The sequence below is a fragment of the Notamacropus eugenii genome, chromosome 4, assembly GCF_028372415.1.
Source record: "Notamacropus eugenii isolate mMacEug1 chromosome 4, mMacEug1.pri_v2, whole genome shotgun sequence".
Taxonomy (NCBI): Eukaryota; Metazoa; Chordata; class Mammalia; order Diprotodontia; family Macropodidae; genus Notamacropus; species Notamacropus eugenii.
The window spans coordinates 467,714,306-467,737,307 of record NC_092875.1 but is presented as its reverse complement, the minus strand read 5'-3'; the positions used below and the strand labels follow the sequence as shown (position 1 = coordinate 467,737,307).

Here is a 23,002-nt window from a genome sequence, read left to right as displayed (position 1 = left end):
CTAAGCCCCCTCTGAACCCTCCACGAACTATTGACGCAGAGCAGTGGACACACGTTTCGCTGACTCTCGCTTGCCCCTCGCTTGCTTTCATTCCTTCCCAACGGGGAGACCCCATGCCCACACATGGTTTTGGTCCGGGAAAGAGGGAGGATCGCGTGGTTTCCCTCCCAGCCTGGCACTCGGAGGATCTGTTAGAACAACTGCCTCAGCGCATCCCCTGCCGGTCCGTTCACTTGGCACATGCCTTCGCTGCCATCTAGCACCCCGGCTGGGGGAGAGCAGCCATAATAGTCTCCTAATCGGGTCAATTTAATTTATGAGTGGCCTTGGTGCATCTCTTTCTCGTAGGGCTCTCGGGTCACAGGGGGTGGGGGTGGAGGTGCCCGCTCTTGTTCCCTTCTTTGCCACCCCCCTCCCAGCTTCCATCCTTTCTCCTCCCCCTCCTCGCCAATGCCATATAACTCCTAAGACAACGTCCTTCCCTGCATCCTCCTCCTCCCTCCACCCCCCCACCCCCCACCGGCTGCCCGGGCTAATTCGCTTCCTCGGCTCCTCCGCCCCCTCCCTGGCTGCCTCCCTCTCGGGAGTGTCACTCTCTTTGCATAAGGGGCCCCGGCCCCCCCCCGGGCTCCGCAGCGCCTCTTATACCTTCCAGCCCGCGCTGGCCGGGCCCAGACTGCCGGAGCAGCCGGAGGAGGCGGAGGCGGAGACAGCGGCGGCCGCAGCCCAGGAGGAAGGGAGGCGGAGGCAGGCAGCAGGCAGCAGGCAGCCTGAGCAGCCGGCAGCCGGCAGTGTGCACCGGCGCCGCGGCGCTGCTCGGCCCCTTTCCTCTCTGCTCCCTCCCCCAGCCCGAGCCCGCAGACCGCCTCCTCCGGCGGCAGCCGCGCTCGTAGCGCCCGCCGCAGACACCGTCCCTTCCTCCGCAGGCTCTGCTTCTCCGGGCCGGCTCGGGCACAGCGGCCTGGGGACCGGCCGAGGGCTCGGAGAGTGGAGCGCAGGGAGCAATCGCAGAGACGCAGTCAGCGAGCCGGAGCCGGAGCCGGAGCCTCAGCCGGAGCCTCTGCGTGCCCCGCCTCTGGTCCTGGAGCCTCCCCGGCTGCCTGCGCCCGACTCCTGGCCTGAGCTGAGCCGGCAGCCCGCCCGGCGTGCCTGTGTGCGAGTGCGGCTGGAGGCCAGCCCTGCCCGGCGATCCGTCCTGCCCGGCGATCCGTCCTGCCCGGCGATCAGCCCTGCCCGGCGATCAGCCCTGCCCGGCGATCCGTCCTGCCCGGAGATCAGCCCTGCCCGGCGGTCCGGAAGCAGCCCCGGCTGTAAGTTTCTTCCCATGCCCCCCGACCTGTTGCGGAGCTTGGTGGGTTTTGCAGGGGCTACCCAGGCTGGACAGAAAGGCAGAATGGAGTGTGTGTGTATGTGCATGTGTGTGTGTGCTCGCACACGTGTGTCTGGAGCTATGTGAAGGAGCTGGGAGCTCCCAGCCAGGGGCAGAGCCGCCGCCCCCCTTCGAATGCCAGCCGAATGCATGCTTCCCTTCACCTGGCCACAGGAAGCAGGAGCTCGGGCTCCCGTTTCCGAGAGGTAGTAGCATCCCCGGAGGAACCTCATTTCCCCTTAAGTTAGAAATGCCGGCTGGGGCTGTGCAGCAAAGGGAGGATGGTGCGGAGGGGAGAGCAGCGCCATCTCGGTGGTCGTGCTAACTTGGTCCCTGCCCCCTAAGACTCTCCTAACTGTGGAGTTGATGTCAGCCAGCTCTCAGGAGCTTCCTGCCGCAGCGAGCATCCTTCCTCCTGAGAGAGGGAGACACAACCAGTGGTTTGTTTCTGGGATTGCATTCTGCCTCCCTCAGGAGAACGTTAAGGCTGCTGAGACATATATTCTTCATTCCCTGTGAAATGTCCTTCTTGAGCGGATGAGACGCACACTGGGTTTATGAAAAGCTGTTTTCCCCCCAGTGCAGGCATTTGTCTTAGGTTGTTAATTTCAAAGAAGGAAGGCGGGCAGAAGGGAATGCAACAGTGAAATTGTCAGCAAACTGGAATTTACTTTTCTTGCCGCGACTAAAATAGTTATATCCTTGAGTGGGTCTGTGATCTCATGCGTGTGATCACTTCCTCCAAGGTACAGATCCCAACCTCATTAGTCAAATACTAATGCAGGAGTATTTCTGGGCTTGGCAGAGTATTTGAAAAAAAAATGAAGTGTTCTCATGGTATTATTACAGATATTAGGGTATTGTAATTAAAAGCTGTTACTCATATCAAGGTGTCATGTTGTCCTCCGAGCATAATTAATGGGCAAATACCTGAGAAAAATAGTTAATTTTGAAATTGAGATCTCGATTTGGAACCAGATTTAAAATCCAAAAAAGACCAGATTCCTTTTACAGGGCTGAGTAGTATTATATAGCTGAGTTAAGTCTATTGAGTTGAAGTTTACTATGACAGCCACCTTTTGAAAAGTTAATAGGAGGTAATAGAATGGTTCCTCAGCTTTCTTTGGAAATGCAAGATTCCGTTTGTGTGCATTTGCCTGACTGCATTTTTTGCATGTAAATGCTATTTTTCTTGGGATTAAAAAAAAGGGCCGGAAGGAATTTGACTAATTTTATTGTTAAAGATAAGCTTATTGACTGTAGGTTTCTTCTTCTCATGTTTGTGTAATTGAAAGTAAGAAACTGGAAATCAGGGAATTGTCAGTTTTATTTGATCTTTAAAGTTTCTGCTTTGGGCCAAATGACAATAGCAGAATTTAAACTCAGATTACTTAGAGAACAATTGGATTTTTGTACATTATGTGTTAACTGTAGTATGTTTGGACAGCTTGATAAAGTAGCCAAGGAAACTGAGTTAGCTTAGCTCCCTTTTTGTGCGTAAATCTGGAAAGTGCCACAGAATTGACAAAGAATGTGGGAAAATAGGGATGTTTTATTAAGTGTTCTCATATTTTGAAGTCTTTTGAAGAGGTATGTGAATGAAAATTCTAAGAGTCCCAAGTAGGATTTACATAGCTATTGAGAGGTTGTGTGGTATCCTGGGAACCAGGAAGACCTGTGTTCAAATCCTGCATTGGATCCATCTTGGCCAGGTGACCTGGGGCAAGTTCCTTCAATTCCCTATTCTCCGGGGAATTGCGTAAGACTATACATTTCAGAGAAGGTGCCCCATCTCTGGAGTTTCCTATATTAATGTAATAGGAGGATCTAGTTCCTCTGAGCTAAACCTTGCTGTTTTAGGAAAAAAAGACATTTCTGGCTTCTTGTGGGATTCTCGACTAGTCTGCATTTTGTCCAGCTTGGAACTTACTATTGTTTTGGTAAGTGAGTTCTCACAGTTTGTGCATCTGTCTGTAGCAGGTTCTTGTTCACCAGAGACATGCACATTTTTCTTAGGCTGCTTTGTGGGTGTGGGTGTAATAAGCTTTCTTAAAGCATGGTTTATCATTTCAGGGTTACAAGTCTTAGGTTTTTAATTTGTGATCATTTGCTGATTAAAACATTTTACCCTTAACTTCAAATCCTTCCCCAAAGTGCTTAAAATTTAGTCCTCCCGTGAAAATAACTTAAATGTTTAAATCACCAGGAGAGCAAAACCATGAAAACAGGCAGATTTGCTTCCTTTAGTGCTGGGCACTGACAAAATGATGGAGATAGGTGGCTTCCAAAGCTCTTTCCCAGATTTCATCACATCCCAATTGTGGATGCACATCAGCCCATCCCAGTGTTTTCCATAGCAATCCTTTTATCACCAGATAGACTAAAGCTGTGGGTCTGTTCTTGATTTCTCTTAAGGGATGTTTATTCACAACAAGAAGTTACATTCCAAAATAAAGAAAAACAGGTTGCATAACCGTATGTTTTGTTGCTTATTATGTCGAAGGCATCCCGTGCACCTGTCTTGTTTCGGCTTATGACATGCTGTTAATTCTTGGGGGAGTGCAAATTTGGTGCTCTGGTCCTTAAGTGTGCATGAAATACACTTTTGAATCCCTGAATAGAAATGAAATATGTACTTGGGGAAATATTAGCTGCAAAGCTGTTTTAAGAACAGGGGGAACAGTTTCTGTAGTCCCTGAGCTCAGAACCTGATGTTCTGAGGTTGTGGTAAAGATACTGTTTCCATGTTGTTTATCTCCTGGCTTTAAGTATCCACAAACCATAGTGCTTCTTCAAACACATTCTTGAGTTGTTTATTGACTTGGGAGATTTCCGAGAGCTATTGATTCAGAGATGGTTGCAATTTCCCTTCTGAAGGCAGGGGTTCTACAAAAATAGTATGGTACTTGATTTCTGGTAAGTTGTAGATTGATGTTCTGAGATGGAAATAGAGAGACAGCATTAGAGTCTGAATGTTTAAAACATACATTAGCATAGGAAATTCCATTCAATACCTAAATTCTACAGATGGCCTCATTTCTGTGTGTAATAAAATCATATTTGAATTTTCTGCTTTATAGATGCATCGTATTTGTGCAGGTGCATAGATCTGCACCGCTCCCTAGTGATGGTGGGGAGGAGAGTTTGGGCCTTTTTTTTTTAACTGGTTTTCTCGGAGTTGATATAAAGCAGGAAGATTACAGAATCTCAAAGGGTTAGAAGCTGGAGGGGAATCCCCTTAGAGATAGATCATGTAGTTCCTTTTGCTCCTTAACCCCGGCTTCCTGGGCAATTTACAGATGTCCAACTTCAGGACTAGAAAGAAAAAGCAAATGATATCTGTAAACTGTGAAAGCAATATATAAATGTATAATTGTTACTTTTTGAATGGAAAGTATTGTTCCATAACTAGAATTTGAAAAGTTCACAAAGCAGCCTAAATTCTAAATTTATGATAAATGATAAATTATGTAAAGAAAGTCAACAGACTTGAGTTAAATTCCTAGTTTTGCTGCTTAACTGCATGACCTTGGGTACCTGAGTGACCTTGGACAAATCACTTGAAGTTCTTTAGATCTCATTTTCCTCATCTGTAAAATGAGAGGGTTGAACTAAATCCTGAATGTCCTTATAATCTACCCCGATTTGGGTCAGGATCTAGAGTACCTTTTTGTAATGTTTTTATTGAACCATGCTGAATCATGACATATTGGGGTATTCTTGGAGTTGTTCTGGGTTGAAAGGTCCTCCGCCATCAGCTAATCTTATCTTTTGCACTTGGTGCAGGAAAATCCAGTCTTACTGAGGGAATCCTTGATGGACTTAATTAGTAGGTGTTTGTTTCATGTAGAGTTTTATGTTGCATAAGGTATGAGGCTAATACTTTGTCCTAGCATTATTAAAAGAAGACGTCTTATGTACAGTGAATCAGCTGGACTAGGACAGGGAGGTGTGAGAATGAGGTCTCTCCCTCCCATTTTCTTTTTGCTGACTTCCATTGGCAAAGCACTTTAATATCATGAAAGTTGGAGATCAGGTTTTCCAAGATGAACCTGCTCTTGAGCAATGATTTTAACAGCCTATCGCTCAGGCAACTCACCAGAGAAAAACTATGGAAATGAATGCCTTTCTTCACAGCTAATTGTCTCTGTCTCGATACCGAGCTGGCTTTATACTACTCAGAACATTAGTCAGCAGAGTAAACAGAAGAAGGTTTCTATTTTCATTGTCTGGAAAGACATCGCTCTGTTTGAATACCACCTTAACTTTATTTAATGTTTCTTTGTTTTTTAGGAGGAAAGAAAAATGTCAGTCAGCATGCATGAAAATCGCAAATCTCGGGCCAGCACTGGCTCAATCAATATCTATTTGTTTCACAAGTCTTCATATGCTGACAGTGTCCTCACACATCTGAATCTTTTGCGCCAGCAGCGACTTTTTACAGATGTCCTTCTACATGCAGGAAACAGAACTTTCCCTTGCCATAGAGCTGTCTTGGCTGCATGTAGTCGCTATTTTGAAGCCATGTTTAGTGGTGGTCTCAAAGAGAGCCAGTCCAGTGAAGTCAACTTTGACAATTCTATCCACCCAGAAGTCTTAGAGCTACTGCTGGATTATGCATATTCATCCCGAGTTATTATCAATGAAGAAAATGCAGAATCCCTTCTGGAAGCTGGAGACATGCTAGAATTCCAGGACATTCGAGACGCTTGCGCAGAGTTCCTTGAAAAGAACCTCCATCCTACCAACTGTCTTGGCATGCTGCTGCTGTCCGATGCACACCAGTGTACCAAACTTTACGAACTCTCTTGGAGGATGTGCCTCAGCAACTTCCAAACCATCAGTAAAAATGAAGATTTCCTTCAGCTGCCCCAGGACATGGTAGTACAGCTGCTGTCCAGTGAAGAACTGGAGACTGAAGATGAAAGGCTGGTGTACGAGTCTGCTATTAACTGGATTAGCTACGACCTGAGCAAGCGCCACTGCTACCTTCCTGAGCTGCTGCAGACCGTGAGACTGGCCCTCTTGCCAGCCATATATCTCATGGAGAACGTAGCCATGGAAGAACTCATCACCAAACAGAGGAAAAGCAAAGAGATTGTGGAAGAGGCAATAAGATGCAAATTGAAAATCTTGCAGAACGATGGGGTAGTCACCAGCCTTTGTGCACGGCCTCGCAAAACAGGCCATGCCCTCTTCCTTCTGGGAGGACAGACCTTCATGTGCGACAAGCTGTATCTTGTAGACCAAAAAGCAAAGGAAATCATCCCCAAGGCAGACATTCCGAGCCCGAGAAAGGAGTTCAGTGCCTGTGCAATCGGGTGCAAAGTGTATATCACTGGTGGGCGGGGGTCGGAGAATGGGGTCTCCAAAGATGTTTGGGTCTATGACACTCTTCATGAGGAGTGGTCGAAGGCTGCCCCCATGCTAGTGGCCAGGTTTGGTCATGGTTCTGCTGAACTCAAACACTGTCTGTATGTGGTAGGTGGACATACAGCAGCAACTGGTTGCCTGCCCGCTTCCCCGTCTGTGTCATTAAAGCAAGTAGAGCAGTACGATCCTATCACTAACAAGTGGACGATGGTTGCTCCCCTCCGAGAAGGCGTGAGCAATGCAGCGGTAGTGAGTGCCAAACTGAAGTTATTTGCTTTTGGTGGCACCAGTGTGAGCCACGATAAGCTACCCAAAGTTCAGTGTTACGATCAGTGTGAGAACAGGTGGACAGTACCAGCCACTTGCCCGCAGCCCTGGCGATACACTGCAGCAGCTGTTCTGGGCAACCAGATATTTATTATGGGTGGAGATACCGAATTCTCTGCATGCTCAGCTTATAAATTCAACAGTGAGACATACCAGTGGACCAAGGTGGGAGATGTGACAGCCAAGCGTATGAGTTGCCACGCGGTAGCATCTGGAAACAAACTGTATGTAGTTGGTGGCTACTTCGGTATTCAAAGATGCAAAACCTTGGACTGCTATGATCCGACCTTAGACGTGTGGAACAGCATCACCACAGTCCCCTACTCTCTCATCCCCACAGCATTCGTCAGTACTTGGAAACATCTTCCCTCTTAAGGCTGATGCCTTGTTAGAAGATGATTATCAGGTAAGTGGATAGGGATTACCCTGGTTTTATAAAGTTTAAAGTGAAGGATGGAAAAGCTCTTTTTTATTTCACTAACTAAAGTCCCTTACTATGCCAAGGTGCTTTTCAGAAAGGTTCTTAAAAGGTTCTTCCACCCTCAAATCCTGACGTAGATAAGATCTTACATAAACTCTAGAAGGACTGAAGGAAGGAAGAAAACAAACATTTATTAAGTGCCTTCTGTGTGCAGCCACTGTGTTAAGCACCTTACAGATATCTCATTTGATGCTCACCACAACCTTAGGAGGTAGATGTTACCCTTAGCCACATTTTCCAGTTGAACAAACTGAGGCCTAAGAAAGGTTAACACCAGATCACACAACTAGTGAACGTTTGCATTGAGGTCTTCCTGGCTCCAGGCCCAGCACTCTGTCCATTACACCATCTAGCTGCCTGTAAGGGAACTTAGAATTCAACTCTTCAACCCTCTGCCCATTTATATAGGTGAGGGAACTGAGGTCCCGAAAACTCAAATGGCTTGCTCAGAGTCACATGGATAGCGTACACAGCTGAGGCAAGATTCAAGCTTGGGGGCTCAAGGATTTCAAAACCATGACCCTTTCAGCTGCACGAAGCTGTTGACTGCAGCAGGGCTAAGCTGTGGCTCTCAGATTTAGGGAGATCGTTGGTGCAGCCTCCTGAACTTCTGTGAAGCATTTTGTTAAACCTCCAATCTGGCATCAACAGTCTATTAGAATGAATGGTCTATATCGTTGATGAGCAAGAGATGGCCCTCTTTCAAGGTCACACCTGGATTCTATCAATCTGTATAATGTACACGGATACACTTAGCATAGTTTGGCCACCCAAAGCCACTACTAGTTTTCAGAGTTGATCGATCAGGTTGACCCTATTGTCTAGGCTAGCAAAAGTTTTGTTCCTCTGTCATCTCTCTGAGTGTGTCACGTTGGTCTTGTGTATTTAAGAGTATAGAATGCTTCTTGGCTCAGGTAGTCCAAAGGCCTAGAGTTTGGGGCTCCAAACCCAGCAAATCCCACTTGGTAGCAGTTCTGCAGTTTGTTGGGAAGCATGCTCACATTTTGCCTCAGGAATCATTAAAGCATGTGTAACGGCTGTAGCACAGAGCCCAGAATGTGTTAACTTGTTTGGGTGATTCATGGCCATAGTACTAAGAAGAAGGGGGAGAAAAAGGGCTTCCTCCTCTGGAGGATCCATGATAAAGACCTGCCCACTTGTTAGAGGTTTTTGGCTCTGTTTTCCCAACCTGTCTCACTCTAACAGCACGTGGAGGAGACTTCAAAGGAAAAAATTAATGTGTGCAGTGGAGGGAACTAAGCAGAAAGGTCCTTCCCTGATTGAGTTCAAGGATCAAGTTTTTTTGTTTTTGTTTTTTTATCCCCAACACACTGGAATATACACCATTCTAGAAGTGGTCTCCAGCTTACTGTCTTTCTAAAACTGTCATCTCTTGAAACAAGTCCATGAGGGTTTGCAAAACCGTAGTTTTTTTGTACCCCTCAATCAAACCTCCTCCAGGGCAGCTGGGCAGGAGGGAGCAACCAGGAACTTTTTTTTCTCTGTGGAGAGGCAAGGGGAACAGAGTTACAAACCAAACTGGTTTTTGCAGCTTTGATGGCATCTCAGTAATCCCGAATAAACAAATGCTCTGAAAGTGGTAATTTCATTGGAGATGTCAATGCATGATTCAACTGTAAAGCAGGTTATAAAGGAAAGCCCAGGCAAAGGCATCAATTAGCAAAGCACCAAATTGTGTGTTAGTCCTGAGTGTGCTATCTGCATAGGGATCAATAGGACCCACCAGATTCCTTATATATAGCTCATGGTCTCTTTCATTGATTTAGAGTCTTAAACTCATTGACTGTATGGGGCTGAAAGAAATTTGAAAATAGCTAAACAAATAGCTAACCTTTGTATAGTGCCTACTGTGTGCCAAGGGCTTTTACAAATAGTATCCCAATTGATCCTCACAACAACACTGTTTTGCAGATGAGGAAACTGAGGCAAACAGCCTTGAAGTGATTTGCCCATTGGGGTTACACTTTTACTGGTAGGCAGTAGACCAAAAGAGCTACCAATTGCCACTTGGAGCAAACAGTGTAACAGGTAGACTTTATTACCTTGGAGAAGATAATAAAAGACCAGAGACTAGGATTCAGGAGACCTGGGTTCTAGGGCCAGATTTACCACCAACTAGCTATCATTTTACTTCCCTGGGTCTAAGTTTCTCCATCAGATAGAGTGAAAGAAAGGAAAGAGACCAGTGTGGTGTAATGGTAAGTTTGTTGCGTGATGAGTCAGAGCACCTGGATGATTTTTGGTAAGCCCTTTTGCTTCTGTGGGCCTCAGTTTCCTCATCTGTTAAATGAAGTGGGTGTATTTGATGACCTTCAGGGCCACTTCCAGCTATAGATCTGTGATACTATGATTCTAAATTGGTTGATTGGCCCTGAACTTTTCAGTTCTAACATAGTTTTTGTGACTTTGTTGAAGTGGTGCAGCTACCCTGAAATTGACCACCATCCAGTCTGAGACTCTGCTTTTTTAAAAGCATCTGGTACGTTACTGACCCCAGTTTTACCTCCACTAAACCATTGGCAAACATTTGAGTTGACCTGACAGATGTTGGATGTTTGAAACTAATCATGCATTTCCTGATGCTTTAAAAAGTAGGGCAAATAAGGTATTAGGTGAGGTGTGAGGCAGCTACCAACAGGAGATCTAAGCGTCTATCAGAAGGCCAAGGTTTGACAGTTTGGTACTTCAGCCAGGCTCCCTGTAACTAGAGGCCATTGTAGAGTATGATCAAAGTGGGCCTTTTCAAAATTCTGCCAGGAAAAATGTTGATTGAGCCTTCTCAAAGTTTATAGAACATAAGAGAGTGTTAGAACATTCAAACTCAATGGAGTGTTATTTAAAAGTATCTCTGTGTGGTCTACCTCAGCCTTAAATATTTCCCCTTAATTGCAGAAATCTCCCAGAGACCATTATTTGAGCTTCCCAAATGTGTAAGATAGCCGAATTAATATAGTGTTAACAAGAAGTTTTCCTAGGTCCACGAGCTCATCTGCCAAGGGGATTTCTGCTGTCTCCTGCTGTTCTGTCAGTGGGTGGGAGGGACAAAAAGGAAATTACTTGTGATTAGCCTCTGTTTTCATGATGCTATGTGGCCCCAGTCTGACAGCGGCTCTCAGAAAGATTTTAGTTGACCTTAGTTCTCTTCTCCAACTTGGGATTTTTATTGTTGGGTTTTTTTTCCCCCTGCTTGGGTAGACAACTTTTTGAAACTTCATACTAGTATGAGAAACATTCTTTTGGCTTAGTATTGATATGTACATTACTAGGAGATAGGGAGGATAACAAAGTATCCTAAAGAATGTCTTGAGTGTTTGTTACCCGTTATGAAACAGCCCCTCCCCCACAACCCCCCAAGCCCATCCAATCCTGAGGAAAGTAACTAGACTTTGAAACTCAAAAAAGCAAAAATTCAAAAGAAGTATAGAAGGGCAATTCTGAGTTTACTCTTTTTTTTTTTTTTTTTTTAAACATTTGGAGTTCAGCTTTCCAATGGACCCTCCTTCTTTCCACCCAACACACATACACAAGAAAAAGGACAAAGTATTTAACAGGCAGAAACCACCATACAGATTAATAACCAATCTACAAGACTAGCAACTGAAAGTCAAAAACTGGCCTTATGCCTGGAGGAATCAGAGTTGTGTAGGAGGTAGCATAGGCTCATGATCTCCATGCCCTGAAAGGGCTGGTGACTTCTGGGAAAATGAAAAGGCTCCATGGTCTTACTTTTCTTTCCCACTGGCTCCTTGATGTTTCCACGTATGGCTATATAGATCAGAGTGTTGGCATCCCAGAGCTGTCTTCTTCTGAAAACTGAATAATTTACTTGGAGAACAAACTCCATCGAGCCCTGGGTTGTGGAGAGTGTACATTTTTCCGGGAAGAGAAATAGAGATAGAATTCTGCCATATCTCTGAGTAACAGAGATGCTTTAAGTAAGGGGATGGATATGTCTACTTTTCTATATGGTGAATAAATTTAATTTGGAATTCTCTATGGTGAGTGGCCCAGGGGTCCCTAGTAAGGGAAACCTCCCCTTTTCTGACCTCTCTCCTTTGCCACATTGAATCCACTTGACTTATGAAGGTGGATCGTTCATTACAATTTGATGTCGGAGGAACATAAAACCTTAGAAATGAATGAATTTAATCATAAAGGCAAAATTCAGACTTCAGGATTTTGTGCTATTTAAAGAAATGAATAAAGAGAAGACCAGGACCAAAGATGTTGTTGCTCTGTTCTAGTGACAGTTGCATGATAGTCATTGAAACGTTATTTGACAGCATAGTGTTTTGTTCCAATTTTAATGCAGTTATTATTATGTCTACTTATAATTTAATTGTTGTAGAGGAGCACAGTAGTAGTGTCAGCCAACTCAAATAGGGCTCCCTTTTGAGATTCCTAATGCAAACTTTCTGTTGTATGGTTTTAACCATGTCTTTTTATGTGCTCCCCTCCCCCCTTACCCCTCCCCCCCATTGTAGATTATTCCGTGGCTTGGTGAAACAACTGTGGGACCTTGACTTTGGAGAAGCCGAATTTAATGAAGAAGAAAAAAGTTGTTCTGGACTCGAATAAATTACACTGCACCTTGTAAATGATCTATCCTGGTCATGAAGGAAAAGGGAGGGGGGAGGGGGGAGGTAAAGATTTTCAGTGCAAGTAGCACATGGTTTAAATAGGAATGAATGAACCTGTGATCTAGTCCTTGTTTCGTAATTGTGGATTAATGTCAGCGTTAATCAGCCCTTCAGAGGGAGAAGAAAGCCTGGTCTTTTCCTTAACTGGGTCATGTTCAGCTCCTGATTTCCATGGACTCCGCCATTTATGTGTCAAATTTGAAATGGTTGTCACCTCTCTCTGAGGAGCCAGTCTGAAGACTCAGCACCAGCTGTGGTGGAGGCCGGCTGGATTCCGAACAGTGTCCTAGCATTCCAAACAAAAAAGGATGCTAGCTGTGTAAAGCTGGCTAGAGAACTCCACCAGGAGCACTCTGTGTGCTGATGATAGTAGGTAGAGTTTGGAGCATCAGTTACGTAGAATTTTGTGTCATGCTGCCCTGTGTTCGGGGAATGTTTCTGTAAGGGAAAAGGGTAGGGGGTGGGGGGGAGTGGGGGGTGGGGGAGGATGTAGGGGGAGTGACGGAATTCACAGAGAAGGGTTTTTGAGTAGTGGGAACGTTGAGAAATCTTCCCCCGGTGGTCTGTGAACTTCCTTTTTCTATTTATAAGTGACTTAAAAAACTCTTCCTGTCACTGTTGTTACTTGTTGTAGGGTTAGCTATTTATTGTTCAGTGCCTGCATGCTGAAACAATGTCTGTGGTTGTCTTCACATGTTGGGACTTGTATGGATGTCTGTATGTTTTGCACATTTGGGGTTTTGGCTGTGCTTTGCTGCACAAAAAGGATAACTTTTGAGTAACGATTTGGGATTTATCTGAAGGGTGGGATGGGCAGGGGATACTGGTTTGTTCGTTTGTTTTAACCCAGCAGATATAGATGGATTACAAGACATAATCCAAAATTGTACTTTAAAAAGAAGCCCTGGCAGTCCCTTTTTTGGACTGTCATTCAGTGGGATTCTGTCTTTGCATGTATGTGTATGTCTTTTTTTTTTTTTAAGAGGTTTCATCCCCATATTTCATTAACCTGATTAGGTCTCTACCACTGTAATCTGGAAAAAGTTCAATGATTTTTACAGCTTTCTTTTTTCATAGTGTTGTGATCACCTAGAACATAATACGGAATAGCTCTTACGTTCCGGAGCATAGACAGGTAAAGACATTGTCCAAAGCGTATTTATTTATTTATTTGTTTGTTACCCTGTTGGAATGTTTTGCCATATCTACATTGACTGGAAGGACCGAAGTCTTAAAGACTTAAAAATGATTTGCAATAATTCATTTCCCAATCCATCTTGGAAATGACCTGCTGAAAGTGGGGTTTCCTCTACATCCAGAGTTCTAAGAATCATCTTTAACTTTGAGTATTACGGAATTTTGTTCTCATACACAAAGACCCTGAAAAAATCCCTTTGGTGTACAGAAGGGTCCTATCTAACCCACAGACGCTAAAGAATTTGCAGTCGTTTTGATTTTGTCTTTGTCAGTTTCTAATACGTTCCTGGATAGTTTGGAATGCTTGCTTACTGAAACAAGATGCACTGTGGCGGTTTTTGGTGCTGTTAAGCCACACTAACCCCATGGTTGTCCAGAGGTCTCTGAAGAGATCACAAACTGGAATTAGTCACTACACTTCTTCTTTCTCACGTTGCAGTTATTTCAGAAAGTGGATTCTCAATTATAACTTTTGCAGTGCCAGTTTTAGTGAGGGTGTTTGCATTGTCCAGTGGTGGTCAGATGCTTACTGGTTTTTCCCCTGCCTAAAAACCTCATAGTGGTTGGATGAGAAACCGTACTCTACATTCATGTCTAAAATGCATTCTATTTGGACTAAAATATTGATCTGTTGAAATAAAAAAAAAATGAGTCATTTTCAGCATTCATCCACCCTTTCTTAGCTGGCTCCTTAGCAATGCAAATGTCCCTTTCTTCACCTCCCTCTCCAGCTCAGCCTCATGACTTGCTGAACATTCCCCATTTTGACATTGCTGCATGGATAACCGTGTAGCTTATGATGCAAAGCTGGCTGATGTGTCTTGTGTCACTGCACAGCTTCAGAAAGCAGGATGAATTTGCTGCAGCTGTTTCAAAGTTGTGGTCTGTCCTTGGATCCCCTATTAATTACTCTGTGGAGGCTGAAGGAAGCCACAGTGAGGGTGGGCCTCTGGCCCTGCGGGGGGGAACCGTTCTCAGCTCCTGCTCTTTGAATTAATGTGGGAATTCTGGCTTGCTACTTGACCATTCCAGCCCTGTGAAACATCCCACACTTTGAAGCAAATGCAATTCACAGCACAGTGCACACAAAAACCTTGGCATAAGACGGGGAAGGTTCTTTTTATTATTTTGTGGACTGGTTGCTGTAGAAACAGATAACAAAGGGCAGCCTTCCACTTCTGGTATAATTGTGCAGGCCCTTTTCTCTGGGTCTGACACCTGTCTGAATAAGAGTGATTAGAGCTGAATAATATCCCTCCCTTGACTATTGAATATGTGGTTCTTGTACAAAAACCTGGATAAGTCGAAGTAAAATGTCCACGTTATGTCTGCCTGTTTGCCACTTCATTCTGAGGTTTTGTAAAACTGCATTTTTTTTTTCACAATGTGAAACAACGTCAATAAATTATTAGAGATTTTCTCTTCAGTGATTTTGTTTTCATTTTTACACAGGGGATCTGCGAACATCAATAACTTATGTCCTTTTACCATCACTTAGTAGACCTGGAGAATCAATTTTGCAAATTTGACTAATTTGTAAACTTGCTAGTTTTGGGGGATGGGTTCTGTTAGATCAGTTAAAGAATTTAGCCATTTTGGAGTATCTCAGAATCACTTACATTCAGAGCAGAAGCACAGAGTTTGTGTATCTGGGGCAGATATGAATATTGTAGCCCTTTCTTGGCCTGCCAGTATTACTTGGGGTTTTTGACTCTACTGTAACGTGTGGCTTATCGTAAAATAAATGCCCTCTGTCATGGATAGTAAGATTTCTGGTATTAAAATACGTGTGTGTGTGCGTGTGTGTATGTATGTATGTATGTATATATGCACACACATACTCACAGATATTCACTGCTGCTCCCCAGCTGCTAGTCAGCTCGGGCAACTTCTGCAGCCTGGATCTTTTTCCATTCACAATTCCTCATGCATGTGTCTACCAAAGTTGATGTACTCAGACATATTTTAAGATTCAGACATAGTTAAATTAGAAAAGAATTGCCTTTGTATTGTCCAAGTTGCCCATATTGTGGTAGGAAGCAGTTAAGAGTGGGCCAAGTTCCCACTTCTCTCCATCTCACTGATCTCTGCATGTCAAAATTCTTTTAAAGTCAGTGAGCGTGCTGTAAGTGTATTATTTGCTTGGAGCAGTGCAGAAAGGTAGGAATCTGACCCCTTCAAGTTAACATTAGCATAGCTTCTTTGATACAAGATTTATAAAGGACTTTGCAGATCTAACAAAGTGTACCTCTCACCCCCTGGAGGTTGCTGCTGCTTTGCATGGGATGCCACTTCCACCATTTATGATGGACTCCTGATTGTTTTAATGTCTAGTTCAGTGCTGGACATGAATTTTTTGGATAGAAAGTAAGTACTCCCTAATTAGAGCTACTGGGGATCTCTAAGTAGGCAGAAGGTAATTGCTGTCTTTGGAATTTGACCAAGATGCCAAAGCAGATGCCTCATTCCTTATGAAAGTATGTTTTAGTGCCATGCTGGGCTGGGTTGGGTTGTAGCCAATTCCCAGCAGTCTGTTGAACCAGTGGCATTGCTTCCTTGCAATATCTAAGCCCTCCCTGAGAGTTAATGATTGGTACACGTAAGCCTTACTTTGCCAGGGAAGGTTGCTGAAGACAGATTACTACGTATGACTGGTGAATGTGAAAGTTAGGTGGCAAGAGTCAACACAGGGTTTGGGCTTCTATAAGAAGTCTTGCTGGGAAAGGGGCAGAAAATGAGTCTCACATAGTGCCTGATATGTCATGGTACAATGTATTTTTTTTAAGTAAATGTTCTCATTTGACACTCACAACAGCTCTGCAAAGGTGGGTACTATAACTGTTCACATTTTACTGAGGCAAACAGGCTAAGTGACTTGCCCAAGATCCCACAGGTAGTTTCTGAAGCTGAATTTGAATTCAGATCTTTCTGACTCCAGACTCAGTACTCTATATACTGAATCACTTAACTACCTCTCTCTTCTGATATGAATTACCAAGTCAGATGGAAGTCAGCTGTTAAGGGTAACATTTATGAATGTTAGCATTTTCTGAGATGCTCCCTTCCCTTGTTAATTATATATCATCATCCCAAGCCAATGGTTGAAAGAGAGGTAGGATAGAAGGGGATACCATCTTCACTTATCCATGATTTTAGAAGCAGTAGCACAGGTAATAGTAGGTTTTAGATTAGAGGCTCTTAATATATATTTTTTTTATCAAGGTCGCTTGTGGCAGTCTGGTGAAATCCATCCAATGCATAAAATACACAGGTTCAAAAAGGAAACCAATTATATTGAAATTCCAAATAGAATGGTTAGATCTCTTTAAAAACCTCAGAGAAGTCACATAAGCTTTGGGCTGCATTATGTGATGGGGGGGGGGGTGAAAAGATTTACCTACCTGGTTATATTTTATTTAGGCTAATAGGATATTACTTGTATTCCCCAAGTTTATGCCAACTGAGGATTTGAAGGCCTATGCCAGGTAGGTGGTAAGGGATAATGATGACGATAGTGGTGATAAGTAATTTATAGTGCTTCAATGTTCTCAAAGCCTTTTCCATAGATTCTCTTATTTGATAAGACAGTTAATGGATAATCAGCCATTAATCTGACTCTTTAGTCCTTTACCTTAGAGGACCTTTTTCCATGATGGGATTGTTGCAAAATGTCAAGAAAGCGCCTACTAGTTCCTGGCATAAAATATTAGATGTATTAAGAGATTCGAAGGTATCGTGTTTCAGGGCTTCAGAAAATAGAGAAGACTCACTCCATCCTTATCCAGAATCTTAAATGGTCTTTAACAGAGAATTGCCAAAAATGGATTTGGGGAGAACTGATGCTAAAAGTAGAAAAATAAAGTCAGTGTCTGAGTGAGAAGGATGCTCTGGGGAATACTGTAGCATTAACAATGGGTTAATAATTACTGGTGGGCAAGGTTGTATATGAAGTAAGATGTAATTTATTCAAAACAGGCTGGAAGAAAGGACTTTGAATTAAGGGGGTTCAAATTAGGACAGCTGGTTGTCTGAGGAATGGCAGTTGGTTTTGTTAGGAACTATTCTGAATAAACTCCTGTATTAGATTAAGTTACACAGTAGTGTGCCGTGTGACATCCATGTGCCATTCAGTGCAAAACCTTTGCAGTTAATTCCTGGTACATGAAGACTAACTACTTTCCCTGTCTGACACATACTCAGACAAGCCATCTGTCCTATATTTGATTTTAATCATGGTCAATGAATTTTAAATCACTTTTGTCAGACAGTAGAGCTGCGAGGTGAAAGACCCAACTTTAAAGGAAGAAAACTACACAAGGCATGATTATGAATTAAAAGGATTGGGTTAAATATACTTAAAATTTTCCATAAGCATGCTTAGCTTCTGCTTTGGGTCAGTGTTTCTTTGTAAATCTGGGGGGAAACCAAATTAGATACAGAATTCCACCCTCTCCCTGGTTTTGGTCCTGTTTCCTCAGCAACCATAATCTTTTATCTTTGAGATGGAGAAGTACAGACAAGGGAAAGCAGTTGGAATTTCAGCAGTCTCTTACTAATCCTTTTATATTATCAGATTATTTGTTTTTGAAGAAAAGTTATTTTACACCCAGGGATTTTGGGGATGTCCCTAGTGAGCTTGGAAAAGCTAGGTAGGTTTTTGCAGAAGATAAGCTAGAGTAAGCACAAAGAAGGTGACATCTGGCTGGAGAATAAAAGAATTTTCTACACATAACTGTAAAATCAGGGGGAACCCCCCCCCCCAAATACAGATTTTCTGTCCTGAGTTTCCATGGATCCATGTTTAGAAATAGCCCCTTCCTGAAGGACGGAGGACCTGGACAGACAAACTGGCTGTTCTACTTTGCTATCCCTTTCTTCCTCTTCCCTCCCCACTGATTCTCTGCAGTTTACTTTCCTTCTAGCCCTTAGTGAGAAACACTTTATCTACACTGAGGTCATGGAATTTTTATTTGGGGGAGGAGCAAGTAGGTAATTCTGAAGCCTCCAGGCTTTGAAGGTGGAGCAAGTCTGGGTGGGGACCAAAGTGGAGGCCAAAAGCCAGCTTCAGGCTCTTTGGAGAAATGGGAAGGGAGACTTTCAGGGTTGGAAGAGGTATGAAGAAAAGGAGATGGGAGAGCACCAAACTTTGCCTCTTCATTCTCTGCCCTTTGAGAGGAAGGGGAAAGAAATTCTCTTCTGTAAATCCATGGTACCCCTCTTGAGGACCTACAACCCAAGCTATTGCATATAACTCTTAGTCTTAGAGATGTCAATGACTTCGTAGGTACAATGGGCTATTGGCCGTGAAGTTATCACCATGTATTACCTTGCATCTATGAGAACAGGGAGGATGAGTTCCAAACAACTGGCTTACCAACTTTTCAAACAACCAGTTCGTAAAATAGAGAATTTGCCTATAGTTTTATAAGCACAAGAACACATGCACACACACACACACACACGCGCACATCCCATACACATACATCCCTATGCTTATGTGATAAACCAGGCTCATAAGTTTTCAGAATTTTTAAAATCTATATACAATTTTATACATATATAAAATCTATATAAGATCTATATATTTCTGTTTCATCCATCTATATGTCTGTACTTTCTATTTTCCTAAAAAGTTTTTAATGAGCAGATAGCGAGGTTTGGGTACCTTCCTGGGTGTAACTGGAAGCCCATTTATTTATTTGCTGGAGAACTAATTAAAATGTTCACTCACTAGACAATAGCTTTAAATGGAACCATAGAAATACGCATAAAACAAGCTATGTGCAAGGTAAACAAATTAGCCTCAGTTTTGTGGAGGCAGCTCCCAGAGGAACAATGACTCCTTCAGAGAGAATTAGGAGACTGGCCTGGAGGGAGCCTCTAGGAAGGAAGCAGGGTATTTCCCTCAGGATCCCAGTGTCTGAGGCCAGATTTGAACCCAGGAAGATGAGCCCAGTGCTCGATCCACTGCACCACCTATTTGCCATTCAAGTAATAGAGATGAGATTTTTTTTTTTTTTGAGGGGCATGAGATCTATGATACCGTCCAGGTAGGGAAATCTCAGTGGCTAAACTCCCTTCACTGATGCAAAGCAGCAGTACAATTGACAGTCTTACAGTTGCCTGGGGCACTGAGATTAAGTTACTTGTTCAGACTTCTCCGGCCAGGGGAACTGGAACTCAGGTCTTTCCCCACTCTACTCCACACAAGGTCATAAGGCGAGTTTATGACACAGGGGCAAAGTAACTCTGTGTGAGGTCCCAGGGAAGGATTCGAGGACAAGGTGGTATTTGAGGTAACCAGGTAAAAGGGACTCCTTAGCAGAATAGTTAATGATCCTGAGCACATCCTTAATGATGATCCAGATAATTCCCTTTGCATTTATCTAGTTCTATGTCAATCCCAGATTCAAAGGGAAAGGGAGGGACTCCATCTCAGAGCAGATGCCATCAGAGCAGGGCCTGCCTCAGGCAACAGTTTCTGGTAGCAAAATTGGAGAAAACTGGGCATGATGAGGGAGGGAGAAGAAATAGTGCTAGAAAGGACCTCCCTGGGAGCGTGGCTCTGGTCCTACAGGGAAGAGTCTGGGCAGAACCTGTCCATTCTGCTACTCCACCCAGCCTCCAGTGCACACCAGCTGAGAGAGAGAGGGGAGAGGGAAGGAGTGGTGGGCCACCCTGTCTTCACGGGCCTAAGCAAAACTCTGAGACCTTTACAGAGCTATAGGCAGCTGAGGCAGGAATTGTCGCCTTCGTTGGATATTTTCTGGCTATACCAGTGAGTATATGCAACCTCCGGGCATGCAATGGGAGGAAATATTTTTATAGCAGACATCTTAATGGCTCACAAAGTACTAGGGGAAGCACACCATGTACACAATTAGCCACCTCTCAAGATGCCATGCACACAGTAAGTGCTCAAGGTGTGCTTAACAAATAAATTCACGTAGTACTTTAAGGTTTGCAAAGTACTTTTCATATTTCATTAGACCCTGAAAACCACTTTCTGATGTAGGGGCTTTTATTGCCTCCTCCATTTTACAGATGAGGAAACTGAGGCTGAGAGATGTTAAGTGACTTGCTATGTATGAGCATATAAAACTAGTTAAGTGACTAAGGTGAAATTTGATTACATGTTTTCCTGACCCTCTATCTGCTGTGCTAATAGGTGCTTATAGGTTTATATATATATGCATATATATATGCATGTATACACATCATCCATCTATATATGTATATCTTTGTCTCTATACATAGATATTCAGATATCTATCTATACATATACGAATGTGTATAGATGCACCCATACACACACACACACACACACACACACACACACACACCCCTTTATATAGACATACATACACACAAAGATACACTTGCTATTATTCCAAAAGGAATAAACACATCTAAATTCCAAAGGGGAAAATGGATTGGTCTGATGTATTTCCAGTAGTTCAGAAGTCATAGGACCTGGGTTCAAGTTCTGCCTCTGATGTTTACCACCTGCATGATCCCAGGTAAATTATTGAACCTCCCTGGACCTCTTTCCTTCTCAGTGAGATAGAATGATAGATTAGAGGACCCCGGAGAGTTGTTCTAGATCTATGTTCCATTCCTTTCCTTTTTTGTTTTGAGTGTAAGGGGAAAAAAGGTCAGGCAGATTTTTTTCCACAATACCAGACCCCAGAGTGGATTTTCAGGAAGTAGAGCATGGAAATGATGTATAAAATGTAATCTGGCCTCATATACTTACTAGCTGTATGACCCTGGGCAAGTCATTTAACCCTGTTTACCTCAGTTTCCTTATCTATAAAAGGAACATGAGAAAGAAATGACAAGCCACCCCAATAACTTTGCCAAGGAAACCCCAAATGGAGTCAGGAAGAATTGGACAGGACTGAGATGAATGAACAATAATGCTTTAGACTGAGCAGCTCACCTGCAAGATGTTCTCATAGATCAACGATCCTCTGCATTCCAATTTTCTCTTGTGAGTTCTGCTATTTGCCAATTGAAGATTTGACTGAAATGCCTCTTCCTTTGAGAAAGTCTTAACTCATCTAAGGGAAACTCATCTAAGACAACTCTCCCAAATTTTAAACCAAACCCTAGTGGATCGTGGTCAAAAATTGTACCCTAATCCCGGCCAGATTAACCATTGGTTTTAAGGGAAAAAATGTACTCAGGACATTTTCATTTTAATGTACATTTTTACCATTTTCCCCATCACTTTTTAAAGTCTATGCTAAATAACCAAGAAAACAACAAATCGAGCCCTGATCTGTAATGCTTGCTGATTTCCAAGGAGTAAATGGTCACACTGAAAATTTTACAGTCAACTCCAGTGAGCTGAGTCCGGCTGACTCCCGAATACCCCTGCCAGTCCTTTCCTAAGGTCTGTGGACTGTGGGGTTGAGGGGGTGGGAAGGAGGAGGGTGGAGAAACCAAAAAACTAGAACATCAATATATTAAACCTTCTCAATTAAACATCAAAAATAGAAATCCTGAAAACTGAAGAAGCAAATAAGAAAATTGAAAACAAAAAGCCCAGTGAATTAATAAATAAAATAATGAGCTGAGTTTTTGGAAGAAAAAGTAACTAAACAGACAAAACACTAGCCAATTTGATTTAAAAAAGAAAATCAAGTTGCCATTATCAATGAAGACTAAATAAAAGAAATTGTTAGAAACTATTTAACCCAATTATCAGTAAATTTAACCCAATAACTATTTAACCCAATTGTCAGTAAAACTGTAAATCTACGTGCAAAGAATATTCACAAAAATATAAAATTATTTGATATTTATATAAATATATTCATAAATTTATATTTATATAGATTAATAGAACAAATAATTGAGGACAACTCAATTTTAGAGGGAAAAAGCAAGCCATAATTGAGTTCCAAAAGAAAATAGTAAGACAAGGCATGTTTATAAATTAATTCTGTCAAATATTTTAAAAAATAATTCAAATATTACAAATGCTGTTTGAAAAAAACAAGAAAACAAGTCCTACCAAATTCCTTCTTTGAAACACATATGCTCTTAATATTTAATGCAGAGTAAAAATAGAGAAAGAAAAGTATAATATCAAAATTATAATTAATTCATATTTAATATCAAAGCAAAACTTTAAGGATTTAGCAAGGAGATTAGCATATCACAGAAATTATATACAATGACCAATTTGATTTTATATCTGAAATTCAGGACTAGTTCAATATTAGGAAATCTATAAGCCTAATTAATCATGTTAATAACAAGAAAAAAATCAAAAGTTTATATCAGATGCAGAAAAAGCTTTCTTTCACAGGATATAGCACTCATGCCTCTTAAACACACACACACACACACACACACACACACACACCCACATACACATGCACACATACACTAAAGTATGGGAATCGACAGATCTTTTCTTCATGTGATACGTGTTATATTTCTAAAACCAATAGCCAGTATCATCTGTAATAGGGATAAACTAGAGACTTAGTAAGATCAAGGGTAAAACAAAGATGTTCATCATCACCATTATTATTAGTGCTGTGAATGGTGCTATAAATGCTAGCTATGAGCAATAAGGCT

General features: G+C 42.6%; 1 protein-coding gene across 1 annotated transcript; it reads left to right on the top strand.

The window, feature by feature from the left end:
• The first annotated feature begins 667 nt into the window (after positions 1 to 667).
• ENC1 (ectodermal-neural cortex 1) lies at positions 668 to 12,463 on the top strand. The gene is made up of 3 exons (XM_072606348.1): positions 668 to 1,310; positions 5,663 to 7,475; positions 12,056 to 12,463. Exon 2 carries the CDS (start codon positions 5,675 to 5,677, stop codon positions 7,442 to 7,444), a length of 1,770 nt encoding a protein of 589 aa, XP_072462449.1. The 5' UTR covers positions 668 to 1,310; positions 5,663 to 5,674; the 3' UTR covers positions 7,445 to 7,475; positions 12,056 to 12,463.
• Positions 12,464 to 23,002: the final 10,539 nt, after the last annotated feature.

Excerpts from the sequence above, each read along its gene's own strand:
- ENC1 (XM_072606348.1), top strand. The coding sequence starts at position 5,675 with ATGTCAGTCAGCATGCATGAAAATCGCAAATCTCGGGCCAGCACTGGC.